This window comes from Hypanus sabinus, chromosome 2, assembly GCF_030144855.1.
Source record: "Hypanus sabinus isolate sHypSab1 chromosome 2, sHypSab1.hap1, whole genome shotgun sequence".
In the NCBI taxonomy this organism is placed as follows: Eukaryota; Metazoa; Chordata; class Chondrichthyes; order Myliobatiformes; family Dasyatidae; genus Hypanus; species Hypanus sabinus.
This window is the reverse complement of record NC_082707.1, coordinates 148,841,439-148,863,739: the sequence shown is the minus strand read 5'-3', so window position 1 is coordinate 148,863,739 and position 22,301 is coordinate 148,841,439. Positions and strand designations below refer to the sequence as shown.

Here is a 22,301-nt window from a genome sequence, read left to right as displayed (position 1 = left end):
GCAAAGAGTGGGAATAAAGAGAGCCACAGGGCTCTGTGTTGGGACGGATTCTTTTTACTTTATATGTCAATGATTTAGATGATGAAATTGATGGCTTTGTTGTACAGTTTGCAGAAGATATGAAGATAGGTGGTGATGCAGGTAGTTTTGAGGAAGTAGAGAGGCTACAGAAGGACTTAGACTAGGAGAAAGGGCAAAAAAATGGCAGATGGTATACAGTGTCAGGAAGTAAATGGTAGAAGAAATAAAAGGGTTGACTATTTTCTAAATGGAGAGAAAATACAAAAAACTGGGTTCAAAGGGACTTGGGAGTCCTTGTGCAGGATTCCCTAAAGTTTAATTTGCAGGTTGAGATTGTGGTGAGGAAGACAAATGTGATGTTAGCATTCATTTCAAGAGGACTAGAATATAAAAGCAAAGATGTAATGTTGAAACTTTATAAAACACCGGTGAGGCCTCACTTGGAATATTATGAGCATGTTTGGGCCCCTTAGATAGGATGTGCTGAAACTGGAGAGGATTCAAAGGCGGTTCACAAAAATGATTCCAGCATTGAATAGCTTGTCATATGAAGAGTGTTTGATGACCCTGGGCCTGTATTCAATAGAATGCAGAAGAATGAGGGGTGACCTCATTGAAACCTATTGAATGATGAAGGGCCTTGATAGAGTGGATGTGCAGAAGATGTTTCCTATGGTGGGAGAGTCTAAGACTAGAGGACAGAGCCTCAGAATAGAGAGAGTTGTCCTTTTAGAATGGAGATGAAGAGGAATTTCTTTAGCCAGAGAGTGGAGAATCCGAAATTCTTTGCCACAGGCAGCTGTGGAGGCAACTCTTTATGTATATTTAAGGCAGGGGTTGATAGATTCTTAATTGGTCAGAGCATGAAGGGATACAGGTAGAAGGCAGGAGATTGGGGCTGAGAGATAAATTAGATCAGCCACGATGAAATGGCAGAGCTGACTAGATGGGCTGAATGGCCTAATTCTGCTCCTGCACCTTAAGGTAAGAATGTAACTCTTGTGGTGGTACTAAACAAATCAGCCTGATCAGCATAAAGGAGTGAGCCGAGCTGGCTTGGCCCAGCCTGAACCTAAGCATTCACTGGAATATATACTGCACCTGACCCAAACCCAATACGTACAGCTGGGCTCCAGCAGGTTTTAGTCCTCACCAATCTACTATTAGCTGATACATCTGTTAATGACACATCAGTATTTGTAATCATTACAATCATTCTGGAGAGGCCATTTTCAAAAGATGGGAGCTTTGTGCAGTAATACCACCATGTTGTTTCAGATCAACAGGTCCACTATTTTACAACTTAGCTCTCAAAACACTGTGCCCATCAAAGGCATTAATGGAAAACATTTCAATGTCCTGTTTCCACTGCAAAAGTACTGCCTAATGTTCTGAATATCCCCAGTGTTTTGATTTCATTTTAGGTTTACAGCAACTGCAGTTTTTTGCTTTTCAATTAACAAGTGGGTAACTTTACAAAGGTCTGCACCTTCAGAAGCAAAAGACCCCCGCACTCTAATGTAAAGTCTGCAGAGGTTTCCATCATCCTGACTTGAAAATGAAATTCTGTTCTCTCTCTCTTGCTTGATCAAAATCTTGGAATATCTAATGCAACATCATTCTGTGCACATGTTTAAAATGTACACTGAACAATTGGCTTTTAATTCAGAGATTACAGCATTTTATAATATAAACAGGTCCTTTGGTGTACAAAACCTGTGCAGTACATGGTGTCAATTAAGCTAATTCCTTCAGTTTATACCTGATCCATATCCCTCCACTCCATCCATATTCTTGTGCTTATCTAAAAGTCTCTTGAATGCCACTATCATCTCCATCACCACCAGCATCCCCAGAAGCACATTCCAGATACTATCACTCTGTAAAAAAAAAACCTACCCCGCACATTTCTGAAATATTCCCCTAACCTTAAAATTATGTCTTCAAACATTTGACATTTCTACCCCGGAATGACTCTCTCTGTGCCTCTCATAATGTTATAAACTTCTATCGGGTTTCCTCTCAGCCTCTAAAACGCCAGAGAAAATGATATGTTTGTCCAATCTCTCCTTACTAACGAGAATATAAAACATAGGAGCATAATTAGATCACTTAGCCTATCAAGTCTGCTCCAACATTTCATCATGGCTGATTTATTATTCCTTTCAAACCCATTCTTCTGCCTTCTCTCCATAAACTTTGACACCCTGATTAACCAAGAACCTATCAAGCTCTGCATTAAGTATACTCAATGACTTGGTCTCCACAGCTGTCTGTGACAAATTCTAGATTTACCATCTAGCTAAAGTGATTGCTTCTCACCTCTGCTATAGATGCCCCTCTATTCTGAGGCTGTGATTTATGGTCTTAGACTAACCCAAAGACTCACCCACTTTAGGAAACATCCTCTCAACATCCACTCTATGTAGGCCTTTCAATATTCGATAGGTTTCAATTAATCTACCCCATTCTTCTGAGCTCCAATAAGTACAAATCCAGAGCTATCAAGCATTCCTCATACATTAACCCTTTCATTTCTTGAATCAATCAGATGAACCTCCTCTGCTCACAATGCCCCAAGTGTGGTCTGACCAATACCTTATAAAGGGTCAGCTTCATATCCTTGCTCTTATATTTTAGTCCTCTTGAAATAAATGTTAACATTACATTTGCCTTCCTTACCACTGATTCAACTTGCAAGTTAACCTTTAGGGAACTTGGAACGAGGATTCCCAAGTCCCTTTGCAACTTTGATTTTTGAATTTTCTCCCCAGTTAGAAAATAGCCCACACCTTTATTCTTTTTACCAAAGTGCATGACCATACACTTCCCTACACAATATTCTATCTGCCACTTCATTGCTCGTTCTCCCAATCTGTGCAAGTCTTTCTGTAGACTCCCTGCTTTCTCAACACTGCCTGTCCCTCCACCTATCTTTGTGTTGTCTGCAAACTTGGCCACAAATTCATTATTTTCATCATGCAAATCATTGCCATTCAATATGGAAAGAAGGTGACCTGTGGCGAACGCCACTAGTCACTGGCAGCCAGCCAAAATAGGCCCCCTTTATTACAACTCTTTGCCTCCTGCCAGTCAGCCGATCTTCTATTGATGCTAGTATATTTCCTATAACATCCTGGGCTCTTATCTTGTTAAGCGGCCTTCTAAAAATCCAAGTATACAATATCCACTGACACTCCTTTGACTATTGTGCCAGTTATTTCCTCAAAGAATTATGACAGATTGTCAAGCAAGATTTCCTCTCAAGGAAACCATGCTGTCTATAGTCTATTTTACCATGCACTTCTAAGTACCGTGAAACCTCATCCTTAATAATGGACTCCAACATCATTCCAATCACTGATGTCAGGCTAACTGGCCTATAATTTTATTTCTTCTGCCTATTTTCCTTTTTAAAGAGTGGGCTGACATTTGCAATTTTCCAGTCCTCCGAAACCACTCCAGAATTTACTGATTTTTGAAAGATCATTATTAATGCCTCCACAATCTCTTCAGCCACCCCTTTCAGAACCCTGAATATAGTCTATCTGGTCTAGGTGACATCTCCCTTCGGACATTTCAGCTTCCCAAACACTTAGCAACAACCGTCACTTCTGTCCCATGATGCTCTCAAACTTCTGGCATTCTGTTAGTGTCTTCCACAGTGAAGGTTAAAACACAATACTTGTGACGTACATTCGCTATTCCTTTGTCCTCCATTACATCCTCTCCAGCATCATTTTCTGGTGATTCACTCTCGACTCTCTTTTACTCTTTATATATCTGAAAATAACCGTTAGTATTCTCTTTAATACTATTGGCTAGCTTACCTTCATATCTCATCTTTTCTCTCCTTCTGGTTTTTTAGTTGCCTTCTGTTAGTTTTTAAAAGCTTCCCAATCCTCTAACTCTCCACTGTTTTTGCTATTGTATATGCCATCTCTTTTGAATTATGCTATCTTTGACTTTCCTTGTCAACCACAGTTGCTTCATCCTCTCTTTAGAATACTTCATCTTTGGGTTGTATTTATTCTGCACCTTCTGAATTGCCCTCAGAAACGCCATCCATTGTTGTTCTGCCATCATCTCTACTAGTGTCCCCTTCCAATCAACTTTGACCAGCTCCTCTCTCATGCCTCTGTAATTCCCTTTACTCCATTGAAATATTGATACATCTGATTTTAGCTTCTCCTTCACAGCCTGCAGGGTAAATTCTAACATATTATCATCGCTGCTTTCAATGAATTTCTTTTCCTTAAACAAATCTGATTCATTACACAACATCCAATCCAGAATTGGCTTTCCCCAAGTGGGCTCAACCACAGGCTGTTCTAAAAATTCCCTCTCTTGGGATCCAGCACCAACCTGATTTTCCCAATTTACTTGCATATTGAAATCCCCCATGACTATCGTTAACTTATTACATGCCTTTTCTATTTCCCATTGATATTTATATCCTACATCCTGGCTACTGTTTGGAGGCTTGTATATAACTCCCATCAGGGTCAATTCTCCCTTGCAGTTTCTTAACTCTACACACAAGGATCCCACATACTATGTCACCTTTTTCTAAGGATTTGATTTCAATTTTTACCAACAGAGCCACTCCACCCCCTCTGCCTACCTTTCAATACAAGGTGTATCCTTGGATGTTAAGTTCCCAACTATTTTTTCAGCCACGATTCAGTGATGCCTGCAACATCAAACAACACGTGCAAAATGCTGGGGGAACTCAGTAGGCCAGGCAACATCTATAGAAAAATGTAGTCAATGTTTAGAGCCAAGTCCTTCAGCAGGCCCACAACATCATATCTGTCAATCCCTGTGCTCTACATGATCATCTACCTTATACCATAAACAGCATGCTATCTAATATATCTTCAGTACTCTATTCATCACCTTTTCAATTTTGCCCCCATTTTACACTTCTGCTCATGCCATTGACAGGAACTTTGCCCTGCCATCTGCCTGGCCTTCCTCACAATCTCGTTGTATACCGATTGCCCCATCATCAGCCCTATCACTCTGGTTCCTATCCTTCTGAAAACTTAGTTTAAATTCTCCTCAACAGCTCTAACAAACCTACCTGCAAAGATATTGCACCCTCCTCCCCATATTCATCCTTTTTGTACAGGTCACACTTTCCCCAGATACCAATGATACAGAAATCTGAAACCCTGCCTCCTGCACTACTTCCTCAGCCACTTATTCATCTGTACTATCATCCTATTCCTGCACTCACTAGTTTGTGGTACTGGGAGTAAGAGTAACCCACAGCTTCAGCCACTTCTCCAACTCCCTATACTCACTGTGCAGGACCTCTTCCCCATCTCTACCTACAGTATGTCATTGGTGCCAATATGCAACACAACCCCTGGCTGCTCATCCTCCTTCTTGAGAATCTTCTATACCCATTCCGAGACATCCTGATGTTGGGTGAACTTCCCGCAGATATAATCATCAGCGAGGCCATTAGGTACTCTGAAAGCCCACATCTCACAGGAAGAGCATTCTACTATCATCCTGCCTACACTTGTTATACCTCTAACTTCTCAAACTCAGGCTCTGGCCTGGGCCTGTTCTCACCCAGGCCTGTGGAGCTAAAGCCTGACCACTGCAACAATGGCTACTCTGCTTAAACTTTGCTTCTTTTTATTGGCCCAGTAAACCTCTTCTGAATCCTCTGCATCCTTCCTGTAATGGGATGACCAGAAATGCACACACTAATCCAAGTGCAGCCTAACCAAACTTTCAAGCAACTGCATCATATCTTCTTGACTCTTATGATTTATGCCTTAGCGATGAAGGCAACCGTTACCATATGCCTTCTTTACCATGATCTACTTGCTTTTATTACTTAGTGACACAATGTTTAAATTATTTAATGGTGAAAATAATGGATGCGTACTGTGTAAACAGATTTAGGTATTACTATATATATAGTGAAAACAATCTTAACTAAATTAGAGTTAACAATATATCACACTAAAGAATATATAAAGCTGGCATGCTCAGAAGATTGGTGGTGCAAGACTAGCAGAATTTTTGTACTACTGGATGTTATTCCCTATTAACATCGCAACACACATCTTTTTATTAAACTTCTGACTAATATATTTATAACTTTTCTGATGAGCCAACTAAGTTCAATGGGAGTGCAGGAAATGGGGTCCAAGTGAGTTGAAAGAGAGCATGAGAAACATCACCCAGTGAGGGGCCAGATTTCAGAACTGCAGGAATTCTGAACAGTTGAATAATACATTACTGGAGTGAGTTTTATTGTAATCTAATGATTAAATAACTTGGGGATGAGACACTAATTCATCTTTGAGAACTTGGGAGGTGGGAAGGCCAAGTAGTAGAATGAAAAGTCCCATATGATAGACCATTGATGGCAAATGATTCATGTGGTTCCATGGTGAACAGTATTATCTAGAGCATTTGTTAAACTTAAACCAATCTCAACACTTACTCTGAAAAAAAAATTGAGGGAAAAAACATTTAGGTATCCTTTATTTTCCATGTCTAATAACTTAAAGATATACTGGAGTGCAGCAGGTTCCTTTCGATTCTCCAAAGCAAGAACGAAATCTAGGTAAGTCTTGTAATCCTGGGAAAAAATGCAAAAAAAAAGTCAACGTGACATCTATCTAACCTATGATTCGCAAAGATATATTACACATAAATATTAAGCATGGTATTAATATGGTAAACAAAAATTAGTCAATTTCTCTCACGCATAATTTTCATTTCCCTTTTTACTTACTGAGCAAAGACATTTTCCTTCTCTGTAGTTTCAGTAAGAATACTAACATTTTAAAATGACAACTGACCAACAAGCCTAACAAGAAACAATAACCAAAAGCAAAAGAGAAAAGGAATGTGATGACTGGAAATCTGAAACGTATACTGAAATTGTGGAAACATTCAGTCAGAAAGTATTTCAATTGATACTTCACTGGTATTGAAGAAAGTTAATTCCCTAACAAGTTTTAATTTGACACAAAATGTAGTGAAGCAGGATGGGGAGAGAACAAGAAATATGACAATAGGAAATAATAAATTACAAAAACAAGAAAGAAGAGCCTAGAGGAAATGTAACTGTGCATAAGAATCTTTACTAAATGCTGCTATCTAAAGAAAGCAATGATCATGCTTTGAGTGTGCTGAAATCATAAGACAATGAAGTTAGTTAAACAAGAAGTTGATACGTTGTTCCTCAACCTTACTTTTTGCCTGAGAGAAAGAGGAAGCCAAGGAAAGAAATGCTAGTGGAAAAGTGACAGGCACCAGGAAATTCAGTCAAGTTTGCCAACTGAATGGATGTTCTGCAACACGAGCAGGGATGACAGTGTATGAAATGCAAAGTACAACAAATAAGTTATTTCACCTGGAAAGCACATTTGGGACCCTACACAGTGGCAAGAAAGGAAGCCAAATGATGGTAGCGACTGAGGAGTGGGCCAAGGTGTTACCGTAGGAACAACTACTTTAGAATGCTGAAAAGAGTGAGAGAAGTATATTTGGTGGTGGCATCAAACTAGGAACGCAGAAGATTGAAGGATGGTCATATAGAGGTGTACAAGATCAAGAACGATATAGTTAAAGTGAACACACAATCTTTTTCCAGGACTCAAAGTTACAGGGCATAGGTTTAAGGTGAGAGGTGAAAGACTTCAAAGGGTCCTGAGGGGCAACTTCTTCATATAGTGGGTACTGCGTATAATGGAATGAGTGGAGACTGGTACGATAATAACATTTCTAAGACATGTGGAAAAGTATAAAAATAGGAGGGTGTTAGAAAGTCGAGTCAAATGTGGGCAAGTGGGAATAGTTTGGTGCCACTATGACTAGCATGGACGAGAAGGTCCGAAGGGCCATTTTCATGTTGTGTTACTCTGTGACTGTTGGTAAAATGATAGAGCATTATCTATTGAATGTGAAGAATGAACCTCCTTTAATTTATTAATTTCTCAGGACTGGTGTCACTGGCAAGGGCAGCATTTGTTGCTCATGCTCATCCCTAACTGCCTTTGAAAAGATGATCATGACTCACCAGCTGCAATCCTTCTGGTGAAGGCATCCAGCAGTGCTTTAAGGCTAGGAGACTCAGATGTTATGTTCAGAGAAGATGAAGGACTGGTGATTTGAAGGGGAATATATAGGTGGTGCTTTCTGAAGTACAATCAGAAAGCGGTGAGAGTCAATAGGTGTTGGCTGTAAAGATCACCCTGAGATGAAAAATGGGCATATGAAGGGAAAGCGAGATCCAGAAAAGGACCATGGCTTCCTTTAACCCATAATAAATGAGTAGGGAAAAAAAACCAGCATAACAATAACCATATATGACAAACACTGGAGTTTTAATACACAATATACCTTGTCACATTAGATAATAACTGTTTGATACAAGATATTTGTCTTCTAATAGTAATCAGACATTCTTACTGGAGCTAAAACATTAAAGAGCTTAATATTTTTAAAGTATACTATCAGAATTACAGTGGGTTTATGCACAAACTAGGGTAAGTACATCAAAATAGCACATTTAATTCTGAATCTGCTACATCCAGCATTAATAATCTACGAAGTGTTCGCAAGTCATACAACTATTATTTATTACAATAGAAGTTAATATTTTGTGATGGATGCGATGATGGGATTCCATTTCATCATGAAAGGAAAAATACCAACTAAAATAAACAGTTACAGGTTGAATTTGTAAATAGTTACCATTTCTCCTTCGTAGGTTAGACACTCCTGAAAGACCCGATCCAAAAACACTCCTGTAAGAGTTCCAGTACCGTAACGTGACAGTTCTTCTTTGCTGAGCATTCCATTGTGATCTTTATCTAGATTTAAGTATTGTCCTAAGATGTAAACAAAATTATATTAGAAAAACGTGATTACAAGATTATAACCCACTTATTACGAATATAAAGTTCATGTATACATCCAACACATACCATACACTCTCAATGCAGAAGGAGCAGAAAACCAGTTTGATTCTTGACTTTCTTTGGACAGCTCCTCATCCCTGAGCTACAAGTAAAAGCACCAAGGCAAAAGCAGTCACAATCTTTAAATTATATAAATAAATTAGATTTGATATTAAATTTTTATTGATGTTTTACCTCCAACAGATCATCCAGAAAGCTGCAGGCCAAAATATCTTGGATTTTTATCTTGCCTAGAAGGATATTAAATAAGACAGTTTTGTATTGAACAATTGTATCAGCTTACATACAGTACCATGCAAAAGAGTTAGGTGCATATATATATAGATAAATAGATAGATAGCTAGGGCACCCAAAACATCTGCACAGCACTGTAGTAATATTATATATTGCACTGTACTGCTGCTGCCGAATAAAAAAAAATCATGACACGTGAGTGATGATAAACCTGATTCTGATATGGGTCTCTACTGTGAACTGAGAGTGGGAAGGGGACATGGAGAGGGGAATCATGTTTGGGAAAAAGGAGGGAGTGAGAAGCACCAGAGAGACATTCTATAACAATCAATAAAACAATTGTTTGGAATCAAATGACCTCGCCTGGTGCCTGAGGGCTAGGTGTGTCTGCACCCGGTCCACACCCTACCTCTGGCACTCCTATGTCAACTGTCCCTCATGACCCTCCCATAGTGCTCCACCCTTGCCATTCCCAACATCCTTTGCTCCTATATCAGATTTACAAACTTGCTGTCTGCTCCACTTTGACAGATACAATAATGTCCAAAAGTCTTAGCTACGCATATGTGCATAGTCTCAGCATGTGCCTAAGACTTTTGCACAATACTGTACATAAAAATAATCTAAAGTTAAAGGGTTTGAATCAGACACCAACTTACTGCAATTTCAGTTCCGATCAATTCTATCCATCAAATACCACAAGGATAAAGGAGTGAATTTATACCTAGAGCCAGAGGATGTAAATAAAGTACTGGGACCGCTACTTTTCACATTATTTAGATAATGGAATTTATGGCTTTGTGGCAAAATTTGCAGATGTTACCAAGTGGAGAGGTAGGTAGTGCTGAGGAAGCAATGCAATTGCAGTAGGACTTAAGACAAATTAGCAGAATGGGCAAAAAAGTGGCAGACAGAATACAGCGTTGGGAAATGTATGATAATGTATTTTGGTAAAAGGAACAATAGTGCGGACTATTATCCAAATGGGATGAAAGTTCAAACATCAGAGGTGGAGAAGAGGAGTCCTCATGCAAGACTCCCAGAAGGTTAACTTACAGGTTGAGATTGTGGTAAAGAAGGAAAATGTAATGTTGGCATTTATTTCAGGGGGAATAGAATTTAAAGTCAGGAGATAATGCTGAGCCTTTATAAGACACTAGTTGGGCTGCACTTAAGAGTATTGCCAACAGTTTTAGGCCCGATATCTCAGAATCTGTTGTCATTGGAGAAAATCCAGAGGAGGTTCACGAGGATGATTCTGGGAATGAAGAGGTTAGTATATGAGGAACATTTGGTGGCTTTGGGCCTGTACTCATGGGAATTCAGAAGAATGGGGGGGGGGGGGGGAAGATCTCATTGAAACCTACCGAATGTTGAAAGGACTAGATAGGGTGGATGTGAAGAGGATGCTTCCTGTGGTGGGGGAATCCAGAATTAGAGGGCACAGCCTCAGAATTGAAGTGTGACCCTTTAGGACAGAGGTAAGGAGGAAGTTTTTTTAGCCAGAGCAGTAAATCTGTGGAATGCTCTGCCACAGACTGAGGTGGAGGCCAAGTCCATGCGTATATTTAAAGCAGAAGTCGATCGTTTCCTGATTGGTAAGGGCATCAATGGCAAGAGGGCAGTTGTTTGAGGTTGAGTGGGATCTGGGATCAGCCATGATGGAATGGAGAGCAGACTCAATGGGCTGAATGGCCTAATTCTGCTTCTCTGTCTTATGGTCTTGAGTACTAAATGAGTATTAGATGGCATGATTTGTAAGCCTGCAGATGAACAGAAAAAATGGCGGAGCTGCGGATATTGAAAAAAGTTGTCAGCGGGATACAGATCAGCAGCAATATGCGCTGAGAAATGTTTAATCCTGGAAAGTGTGAGGTGTTGCACTTTTGACAGGTAAGGGGAAAGTATCCAGTAAACTCTAATGCCAAATACTAATGTGAACACCAGGTCTGTGAGGATTTCAAAGCAATGTCATGTATTCTTGCAATCATCTAGCTGGCGCCAAACAACATGACATGATTCTTGTGAAAATATCGCACAGCTCTCAGATTATAAAGCATAAACGTTGCTGTTTGTTTGGCAGTAAAGGTAATCATTATGTATCTTTTTTTTATTATGGGTGGGTTTAAAGAATTGAGGTCAGCACTACATGCTGTATGAGAAGGATTATCTATTCAGTACTTCCAGCTGACCATAGTCAAGGTATCTGGAAATTATAGTGTCAAAATTAGATGGAGACTGTATTGGACTGGCAAAAGGAGAATCCCTTAAAAGGCAAGGGCTCAGACCTTGAGTTTATTCAAAACAATGGATGGATGGATTTCTGGATACGAAACAAAATCAAGGAACTGGGACAGTGCATATACAAAGATAGAGCTGATGTTGACTATCAGCCTTGTCATTGTTAAATGGTGAAGGAAACTTGAAGGATGAAGTGGCCTATTCTTACTCCTACTTATCATGTTTCAGCCAAAAGCTTATGTACATGAATCCCAGTCTGAGAATATTATGAATCTATTGGATAGTGCAACTGTTTAACACCATCTTAGCAGCACGTGGACAAAAATAAATACGTTGGCCAATCATAGTGACAGTGCTAATTACCATAATTGCTCACGTAATCTACAATAGATATACAAAAATAACAAAAACATCTGAATATAATGAAATATATAGTAGCATATAACTCGCCTGTTCTGAGTGGATCAAGAAAGAAGAAAAATTTTCTAACAGCTGTGCACACATAGAATGAATAGAAGGACTTCTCTAAGCCATCAAGCTGTGGTAAAGTTGGAATCAGCTCCAAAATGTAATTTTCCAAGTCCTGATGGTATAATTTAGTAGGTGTTAACTTTTTATAGACACAACATATAGCATTAAAGGGGAATCATTTTAATTTAACCATCAAGTCTGAGCAGATATGATACTTACGGATTCACGAAGATATCCTTGACCTGCTACGTCATACAAACTGAGACCTATTCTTGTTTGATGCAGCCAAACTAAAATGCAAAGTTTTAGTATGTTATAAATAACTGAATATTCAGTTAAAATAGAGATGAATGTAAATTTATAGCTTATAATTCTATTACCTTTTCGCATGACGTAATTGAAGAACTGCATGATGGAAATCCTCCCATATGGATCATTGTGCAAAAGTTTTGCAAATATCTTAGCTGCGAAGAACTGTCTGTTGGAATTCATTAAAATGCAATACAAAAGCTCGAATAAATTAAAATGCCATTAGAGTAACATTTAAAGTATATGCTTCCATTTTAACTTCGTATGATGAAGCTGGATAATTCTACACATAAACATAACTTCGGACCACTGAAGCAAGTAGCAAGACACCAACCACTTTTTGAGAGTTTTCAGTTGTGCAGGGTACTTCAACTGAAGTAGCAGCTTTATTCAACTAAGAATTACTTTGATTTAATTTAAGCTAGGTCAAGTTACAAAGTATTACAAAGTTACAAATTATTTTAATTAAATACTCTGAATTCCTTTGTTTTACAGTAGCTCAAAAGATATACACAAGACACTTACTTGCATTTCTGTCCTGCCTTTTCTTTGACCTGCAGAAAATTTTCATAATTTATCATTGCTTCCTCTCCTAGCAAAGGAGGGGTTTGATGTTTGTCAAGGTGAAACCACAGACTCTACAAAACAAAATTAAACAAGAATAAACTCAACTATTTCAGATTCAAAGTATTTGTTACGGAACCTGGAACACAGATTGAACACTGGCTTTGGCATTGTGTTGTTAATCCAAAAGAAATCTGACATGCATTAGCAGAACCACAAACTTCTGCAATCCAAAATATTTGTGTTATATTTCTGTCAGCAAATTAAACTATAGATTCTGTTAGAGCTACTATTTGCAAACCATGACTAGAAAGCCAAATACTTTAGCAATTTACCAAGAATGCCATCCTTTTGTGATATCTAGTCTAAATTATCTAGGCTCAAACTACCATGTCACATGGCTAAGCACAACTCCAATGCCATCTTCAAATTTGACCATGACACCACTGTTGTTGGATGAATCAGAGAAGGCAATGAGTCAGCTTACTAGAGCAAGATAGGGTACCTGATTACATAGTGCCATAACAATAACCTCTCGCTCAATGCCAGCAAAACTAAAGAGCTGATTTTTGACTTCAAGAAGGGGAAAGAGGCCAACCATGTGCCAGTCTATAACGAGAGATCAACAGCGGAGTGAGTCAATATCTTTCAATTCCTGGAAATTAACATACCAGATGACTTGTCCTAGGCCCAGCACACCAATGCAACTAGAAGGAAAGCACTAACATCTTTTCTTTTTTCGGAGGTTAAGAAGGTTCGACTTGTCACCAAACACTCGAACAGGGTACCTCAGTAGCATTGCAGTTAGTGTGACGCTAATACAGCTCAGGGCATCTGAGTTCAGATTTCAGTTTTGAATGTCATCTGTGAGGAGTCTGTACTTCCTCCCCAGGGCACATGTGGGTTTCCGCTGGGTGCTCCAGTTTCTTCCTACAGTCCAAAGATGTACCAGTTTGCAGGTTAACTGGTCATTGTAAATTGTCCCGTGATTAGGCGAGGGTTAAATCAGGGGCTGCTGGTGGCACTGCTCAAAGAGCCAGAAGGGCCTATTCTGCGCAATCTCTCTCTAAATAAACAAAAATAAGTAACTTCTACAGATGTACTGCTGAAAGTGTCCTGACTGGTTTCATTGTGGTTTGGTATGGCAACTCAAACATATAGGAACACAAGAAGCTACTAAGAGTAGTGGACTCAGCCCAATGAATCATGGGCACATGCTTCCCCACCACTGATGGTATCTACTGGATACCACCTCAAGAAGACAACATTGATCAAAGATCCCCACCATCCAGGCCATGCCATGTTTTTGTAGCTACCATCAGTCAGGAGATACAGAAGTCTAAGGTTATACACCACCAGGTTCAAGAACAGCTACTTCCCTTCAACCATTTGACTCTTGACACAACCAGCTGCAGTTTAGCAACACTATGAGCACTTTGAACTCTTTGCACTAAAGTGGACTTCTTTTGTTCTGAGCATAATTTATGTTTAATTATTTTTTTCTCGCGAACCCTGTGTATAGGTGTTATGTGCCTGTGACGCTGCTGCATGGAAGTTTTTCAATGTACCTGTCATAAACTGTCATAAAGTCAATAAACTTGAATTTGAGACCAGACTGTCTGTTTAAATTCTAGAACTGTGAGGAAAATACAGAGGAAAGAAAGGCATAGCTGACATTGACCCTGGTCCTCACACAACAAGAAGCCAAAATGAAAAATAATTCAAACTTGAACTCATAAATTCATTTTTGAACTGGGTGGGGAGAACAGGAAAGGAGGGATGATCGCAGTGCCAGAAGGATGGGGGCAGAATTACTGTGCTTTTGTTCTGTTACTTACATATTATCTGGAGGCAATTAAACAAGTTTCATTTTCACTTTGTACATATCTTTGAATATAATGGTAGAGTTATGCTGTGTGTAATTTCTGCTTTTCCTGTGAACAGTATACAGTCGGCCCTCCTTATCTGCGGAGGATTGGTTCCGGGACCCCTCGCGGATACCAAAATTCACAGATTCTCAAGTCCCTTATTCAATCTGGCTTTATATGGTGGACCTTAGGACCCTGCGGAACCCCAAACCTTATTTAGCCTGTATCAGTGCGGTACACATTAGGACCCAGCGGCAGAGCTCTGAATCCGTGGTGTTTCTGTTCATGAAAATAATCACGATTGAAAATAAAGTGGAAATAATAAAGCAATCGGAAAGAGGTGAAACGTCATTGGTCACTGGAAAAGCGTTAGGCTATGTCGGTTAATGATCAGAACAATTTTAAAGGATAAAGTGAGAAAGGCTCTGCCCCGATGAAAGCTACAATTATTACTAAGCAACGCAGTGGTTTAATTATTGGATTTTGGGGTTTTGGGTTTTTGATCCTCCACATCAACCTGGCACGATAGAAAGCGCACTTGGGAGCGGTCTGTCACTAGATTGAACTCGGAAACTTCCGTTCCCGAGCCTGGCACTGAAACATACGTTCTTAAGTGTTTTATATGAATAGAAAGGTAAAATATATACTATATACTAAGACAAACATTTGACTAACTGACACTAAATAATACCAGATGTACCTCTTCCGACTTACTTAGTAAGAGAACTTCCGATTCTTTTCGATCCCGATCCACGATAACCTATGCACATCCTCCCGTATACTTTAAATCATCTCTAGATTACTTATAGTACCTAATACAATGTAAATGCTAAGTAAAATAGTTGTTATACTGCATTGTTTAGGGAATAATGACAAGAAAAAAAAGTCTGTACATACTTGAACAACAAGTGCTGGAAGAGCACTTCCAGGTTTTCGCGATTCGCAGTTGGTTGAACTCGCGGATGCAGAATTTGCGGATAAGGAGGGCTGAACAAAGATTTACTTTACAAAGATTTTTGAAAGTGCAAGGCTGTATTCAATATGTTGTCAATAAAACCAGTGTTATTTTAAAAAGGGATTTGATTGTATATTTTGCTAATGTTGGTGCTACAAATTAATTTTCGATCCTAATAGAGCAATTGATTAAAGCTACAAACATATCCATGGTTTCCATCAAAAATAATATCAACCTACTGTGCAAAGGGTTTGATTTTCTCCAAGGCATCTAAATATCTTTATCTATCAATGCAAGTTCTCAAAACAAAGAGCAAGATTAAACTTCAAACATTTGTGCATGAATGTTTCTTCATAAGGTCAGAGCTGGGCTTTTTTTTGAAGATTGAACCATATTCTATTAATTGACTCTCCAAGAAAGTAAATAATCCACACCCATACATGAGACATAGATACCTTCAGGCACAACCGGATAATTAGCACACTATATTTGCATCACAACAGTAGCAGACAACTACATCAAAAAAGAATTTAAACATTTGCTTTGACCATTGCCAAGTTTTCCCATTAAAAATCTGAGAGTCTTAACTGGACCATACACTAAATAACATGGCTAAAAAATGAGTGACCAAAAGAGAGTATATCCCTGACATCCCAAAGCCTTTCTATCACTTATAGCGCACAGGTCATAATAAAACCAAACAGGAAACCGCAATCATTTATTTATTTAGATACAGTGCAGAATAGGCCCTTCAGGTCCTTTAAGCCAGGCTGCCCAGCATCTCCCGATTTAACCCTAGCATAATCACGGGACAATTTAGAATGACCAATTAACCTACCAACTGGTACATCTTTGGACAGTGGGAGGAAACTGGAGTACCTGGAGAAATTCCACGCACTCCACAGGAGGACATATTTAGATGACATCGAAATTGAACTCTAAACTCTGACACTGCAAGTTGTAATAGTGTCATGCTAACTGCTATGAGATTTCGGTTAACAAAACTTTAAGATGCATTTAATAAAGATCTATTGGCCTCCTTTTTAACATACGCTTTTTTTGCTGTTCAGATACACTATCAGTTACATTACTTAGCTCATGAAAAGCAAAGCTGTAACAAGCTCTTGCATTTACTTTCTTGTTTGTGAATCACATGCTCATGAATAAGCATGCCAATGAGGTAGGTATCAAATATTAATTACACATTATGGTACATTCCCCAACAATGGTATCATCAATCACAGACTCATAAAAGTAAAGGTTTTTCATACCTGTAGCTCTTCATTATCTAATAATTCTCTGCTCTTTCTTTGAAGAAATACTGCTCTGGATTCTTCTCTTAACTTCTGTAACAAAATTTCATCTTCTGCTGGAAGCTTACAGAGCATTGAAAGAGAGTTTGGAAATCTTGTTAGTTTATCAGCAAAACAGTCACGATTATGAAAAGCAGAAAGGAAATTACATTATTATCCAAAATCAGTTATTAAAATACAAGAAATTACTCTAATTACAGTAAAACATTTGAACCTAAATTTAAAAATAAAATTATACTATTTCAATGATTACACAGATATTTGAAAATATATATTGCAATTCTGCAGCTTTTATATAGAGAAAACTGTGCAAGCTGGAAATAGAAATTACTTACCCTATAATAAAATCTTGGGATGCTTTGGTAAGATAAATTGGCCATTTTCCTGTCTCCTCTCCATTCCACGTAATATTTAGTAAATAGTTCCATCTCATTATCCTTTAGTTCTTCATCTGTCTTTTTGGCTATTTCATTAAAACAAATAAAATAATAACACTTTCTTCAGTAAGAATATTGTGACCATTATCAACAAGCTGTTCTACATGTATTATTCAGTTATTATAAGTATCCAAATGGCTGGACATATGTAATGAATATTTTTTCACTTATTTTCTTCTGCCAAGTACATTCAAACCTTTCTCAAAATTCTATTCTTCCTCACAGCCCAATGTGAATATGAAAGAATCAGGTCAAGTGACTTGTTTTGATAAGTAACCACACTATAAAAATAGGAAAATTGCATGTTTTGTATACATGCAATATTATTGTACTGTATTATCTTGCTGCTTATATAATCAGCTTGTAGGCTACTGGACTGATACTTGCACTGTTTATTCTATGAGTTTCTACTTAGTACGGTTAAAAGAAAACAATTTTTGCTCGGATTTCCAGCATCTTCAGATTTTCTCGTTTGGAATTTCTATTTTTTTTCCAGGATCAGCAACATTTCAGACTTATCAGCCATTTAAAAATGGAGAAATTTAATGGGAGAAACCGGAATGGTTTCAGTACTGAGCACAAACATGGTAATGGTGTTAACTGCTCCCCTCAGACTACCAATATTCTCTGAGTTTATGCTTAAAGAGTACTTCTATCATAGCGCAGCTAATATCTATGCACGACACTGTAAGAGTAAACAAGATTAAACTCAACAAAGCTTCAGAGGCATTACGAATGTTGACAGGATGGTCCAATTTCAAATAATAATGAGTGTTTTCTGAAACTTGCATGTTAAATTCTAATGAAAGTTGTGCAATTTACAGTTATGAAAATAGAAAGTCTGATGCAATGTATATGGACTTTTCAAATATCTTTTGAGAAACTACTACCTAGAAGCAAAATTGAAGCCAAAAGGAAGTGAAGAGGAATATAACATGTATACATAATGAGCTCTAAATCAGAAAGCAGAATGGCTGATTTTCATTTTGGATTCAATAATAGTTATGACCCATAAGGAGGTGGTATTAGGACTACTGCTCATTTTAATATATATTAATGGCCTGGAATCAGATATAAAGGACACCATTTTGAAGTCAGCAAAACCCTGAAATGGAGTTAACAACAAGGGGAATAGGTGCAGATATCATGGGGGGGAAAAAGATTTATTTTGCAAACACACATAGCAGAAGGAATCTGACAGAAGCAGGGAGGAAAGAATGCAGTAATGCAACATAAGCAAAATGATACAATTTTAAAGGGAACTTAGGAACAATATTATCTGAGATTTCCCAAAGAATATTTTTAAAAGTGGAAGGACAAGTTATGAAGAAGAACACATAGATTTTGTATTTCTAAATACAGATATGACAATACAGAAAGGAAAGACATGCAAATCATTATATATCACCAGTTGAGTGACTGGAGGAAATAAGAATCACACGAGTCATGCAGCACAAAAACAAGTCCTGAGCAACACACTCAAAATGCTGGAGGAACTCAGCAGGTCAGACAGCATCAATGGAAATGAATAAATTGTCGATATTTCAGACGGACACCCTTCTTCAGGACTGGAAAGGAAGGGTGAAGATGCCAGAATAAATGGTGAGGGGAGGGGAAGCAGGACTAACAGGAAGGTCTTTAAATGAAGCCAGATGGGTGGGCTGAAGATGAAGGAATCTCATGAGAAGAGAGCAGACCATGGAAGAAAGGGAAGAAAGAGGGGCACTAGGGGAAAGGTGACAGGCAGGCGGGGAAAAGAAGTAAGAAGCCAGAGTGAGGAATACAAGAGGGAAAGGGGAGAAAAAAATTACTACCAGAAGGAGAAATAAATAAATCTTAAGGCCATCAGGTTAGAAACCAGCTAGACAAAATATGAGGAGTTGCACCTCCTTCCCAAGAGTGGTCTCATCATGGCAGAAGAGGAGGCCTTGAATTGACATGTCGGAACAGTAATGGGGATAGAAATCAGGAATCTGGGGTTGGCCACCGGGATATTCCATTTTTGGCAGAGGAAGCAGAGGTGCTTGACAGAGCCATCCCTCAATATACGTCGAGTCTCACCAGTGTCAAGGTGGCCACATCAGAAACACCGGATTCTAGAAACAAGTCCATGAGATTTGCAGGTAAAGTGTTGCCTCAGCTGAAAGGACTGTCTGGGGCCTGAATGAAGGTAAGGGAGGAGGGGAATGGGCACATGCAGCATTTCTGTCGTCTGCAGTGAGATTAGTGCTAGGAGGGAGATTAGTGGGGAGGGACCAATGGACAAGGGAATTATGGAGGGAGCAAACCCTGCAGAAAGCAGAGTGGGGGTGAGGAAAAGATGAGTTTGGTGGTAAGATCCTGTTCAAGATGGCAAAAGTTGTGGAGAATGATGCGTTGGATGTGGAGGCTCATGGGGTGGTAGGAAAGGACAAAAGGAACTCTATCACTATTAAGTGGGTGGGGTGAACACGACTGTCCGAGAAATAGAGGAGATTTGGGTGAGGGCAACATCAATGGTGGAAGGAGAAAAGCACCATTCTTTAAAAAAGGAGGATATCTCTGATATACTGGAAAGAAAAACTGCAAAAAAAGGGAACAGATGTGGCAGAAACGAAGGAACTAAGAAAAGGAAATGGCAATTTTACAGGAGATAGGGTGGAAAGAGGTATAGTCAAAATAGCCATAGAAATCGGTAGGTTTATAAAATATGTCCATAGGCAGTTTGTCTCCAGAGATGAAGACAGAGAAATTGAGAAAAGGGAGGAAGATGTCAGAAATGAACTGTCAATATAAGGGCAAAGTGCAAGTTGGTAAAGTTGATGAAATTGATGGGATCAGTCAACATGGGTGTATGAAGCAGCACCAATGTAGTCATCAAGGCAGCACAAGGAGAGATGGAAGGCATTACCAGGGAAGGCTTGGTACATGAACTATTCTAGATAGCCAATGAAAAGACAGGCATAGCTTGAGTTTGGAGAAAGATGAAGGAGCTGAAAGAGGGTGAAGACCAGTTCTGCCAGATGGAGGAGAGTGGTGGTAGAAGGGAACTGGCTGAGTCTTTTGTTGAGAAAGAAGCAGAGAGTTCTAAGGCCTTCCAAATGGGGGATATAAGTGTTTAAGGACTGGACATCTATGGTGAAAATCAGGTGGTTTGGGCCAGTTGTTGAGGAAATCAGGTACATATGAAACATTGGGGATGCAGGTGGAAAGGGACTGAACCAAGGGGGATTGAATGGAGTATGCGGACACAAGTTCAGTGGGGCAGGAACAAGTAGGGACAACGGCCCTACCCAGACTGCCATGTTTGTGAATCTTGGGTAGGATAAACCTTCACCCACCATGCCATATTTATGTTTGATCTCAACGCCACTGCTGTTGGCTGAATCAAAAGTGGTGATGAAACGACATATACAATGGTGCTAGAAAGTTTGTGAACTCTGTAGAATTTTCTCAATTTCTGCATAAATATGACCTAAAATGTGATCAGATCTTCACACGTCTAAAACTAGATAAAGAGAACCCAATTAAGTAAATGACACTAAAAACATTACACTTGTTCATTAACATAATGAAAAAAAATACCCAATATTACATGTATTTGTTGGATAAGTATGTGTATCTCTGAGATAATACCTTCTATAAAAGCTATTTGGAGTCAGGTGTTCCAATCAATGAGATGAGATTGGAGGTGTGGGTTGTAGAGGTGCCCTTTCCTTTATTAAAAAAAGGTACACAAAGTCAGGTTACTGACAAAGCCTGCGCTTCTCAAGAAAAATCTGTTTATGTGCACGATGCCTCAATCAAAACAAATTTCAGAGGACATTAGAAGAATTCCAGAGATGCACGAAGCTGGAAAAGGCTACAAAAGCATTTGTAAAGACCTGAGTGTTCATCAGTCCACAGTAAAAAAAATTGTCTATGAACAGAGGAAACTCAGTACAGTTGTTACTCTCCCTCGGATTGGGCATCAAGCTAACGTGCAATGCTGAAGGAGATGACAGCTCTCCAAAAAATATTGCGGCATGTCTCAAGTTTGCAAAAGACCACCTGGATGTTCTACAATGCTTCTGGGACACTGTTCTGAGGACAGATGAGACAAGTGTTGAGCTCTTTGGTAGAAATGCACATTGTTATGTTTGGAAGAAAAAGGACACTGCACACCAACACCAAAACCTCATCCCAATTGTGAAGCATGATGGAAGGAGCATCATGGTTTGGGGCTGCTTTGCTGCCTCAGAGCCTAGACAGCTTGCAATTGTTGAGGAAAGAATGAATTCAAAATTGTATGGAAACAATTTACAGGAGAATGTCAGGGTAACAGTCTGTCACCTGAAACTTAATAAAAGTTCGATAATGCAACAAAACAGTGATTCAAAAGACAAGAGTACATCAACAACAAAATGGTTTCAAAAGAAGAAAATTCATTTTGGAATGGTTGTCAAAGTTCTGACCTTAATCCTATAGAAATGTTGTGGAAGGGCCAGTCCATGAATGGAAGCCCACCAACATCCCAGAGTTGAAGCAGTTTTTTAAAAAAAGAGAAATAGCCTAAAATCCCTCAAGCTGATGTGCAGGACTGATCAACAGTTACTGGAAAAGTTTGGTTAAAGTTATTGCTGTACAAGGGGGTCACATCAGTTACTGAAAGCAAAGGTTCACATACATTTTCCAACAAATACATGTAATACAGAATCTTTTTCTCAATAAATAAATGAACAAGTATAATGTATTTTTGTGTTAATTTATTTAATTGGGTTCTCTTTATCTAGTTTTAGGACTTGTATGAAGATCTGATCACATTTTAGGTCATATTTATGCAGAAATTGAGAAAATTCTACAGGGTTCACAAACTGTATAGCACCACTGTAGGAGGGACAATGAAAATCTGGTTGAACGGTACCACAACAACAACCTCTCACTCAGTGTCAGCAAAACCAAAGAGCTTA

The 22,301-nt window shown here is 38.9% G+C and overlaps 1 protein-coding gene across 1 annotated transcript in view; it reads right to left on the bottom strand.

The window, feature by feature from the left end:
• Positions 1-22,301, bottom strand: part of ppp2r3c (protein phosphatase 2, regulatory subunit B'', gamma) — a 30,530-nt gene that overhangs the window by 5,038 nt on the left and 3,191 nt on the right. The window contains exons 2-11 of the mRNA XM_059956823.1: positions 17,272-17,399; positions 16,895-16,999; positions 12,762-12,874; positions 12,308-12,405; positions 12,147-12,217; positions 11,907-12,039; positions 9,156-9,211; positions 8,988-9,063; positions 8,755-8,891; positions 6,494-6,631 (exon numbers count right to left, since the gene is read on the bottom strand). Of these exons, the coding sequence (XP_059812806.1) occupies positions 6,494-6,631; positions 8,755-8,891; positions 8,988-9,063; positions 9,156-9,211; positions 11,907-12,039; positions 12,147-12,217; positions 12,308-12,405; positions 12,762-12,874; positions 16,895-16,999; positions 17,272-17,399 (1,055 nt within the window). The remainder of the gene's footprint in view (positions 1-6,493; positions 6,632-8,754; positions 8,892-8,987; positions 9,064-9,155; positions 9,212-11,906; positions 12,040-12,146; positions 12,218-12,307; positions 12,406-12,761; positions 12,875-16,894; positions 17,000-17,271; positions 17,400-22,301) is intronic.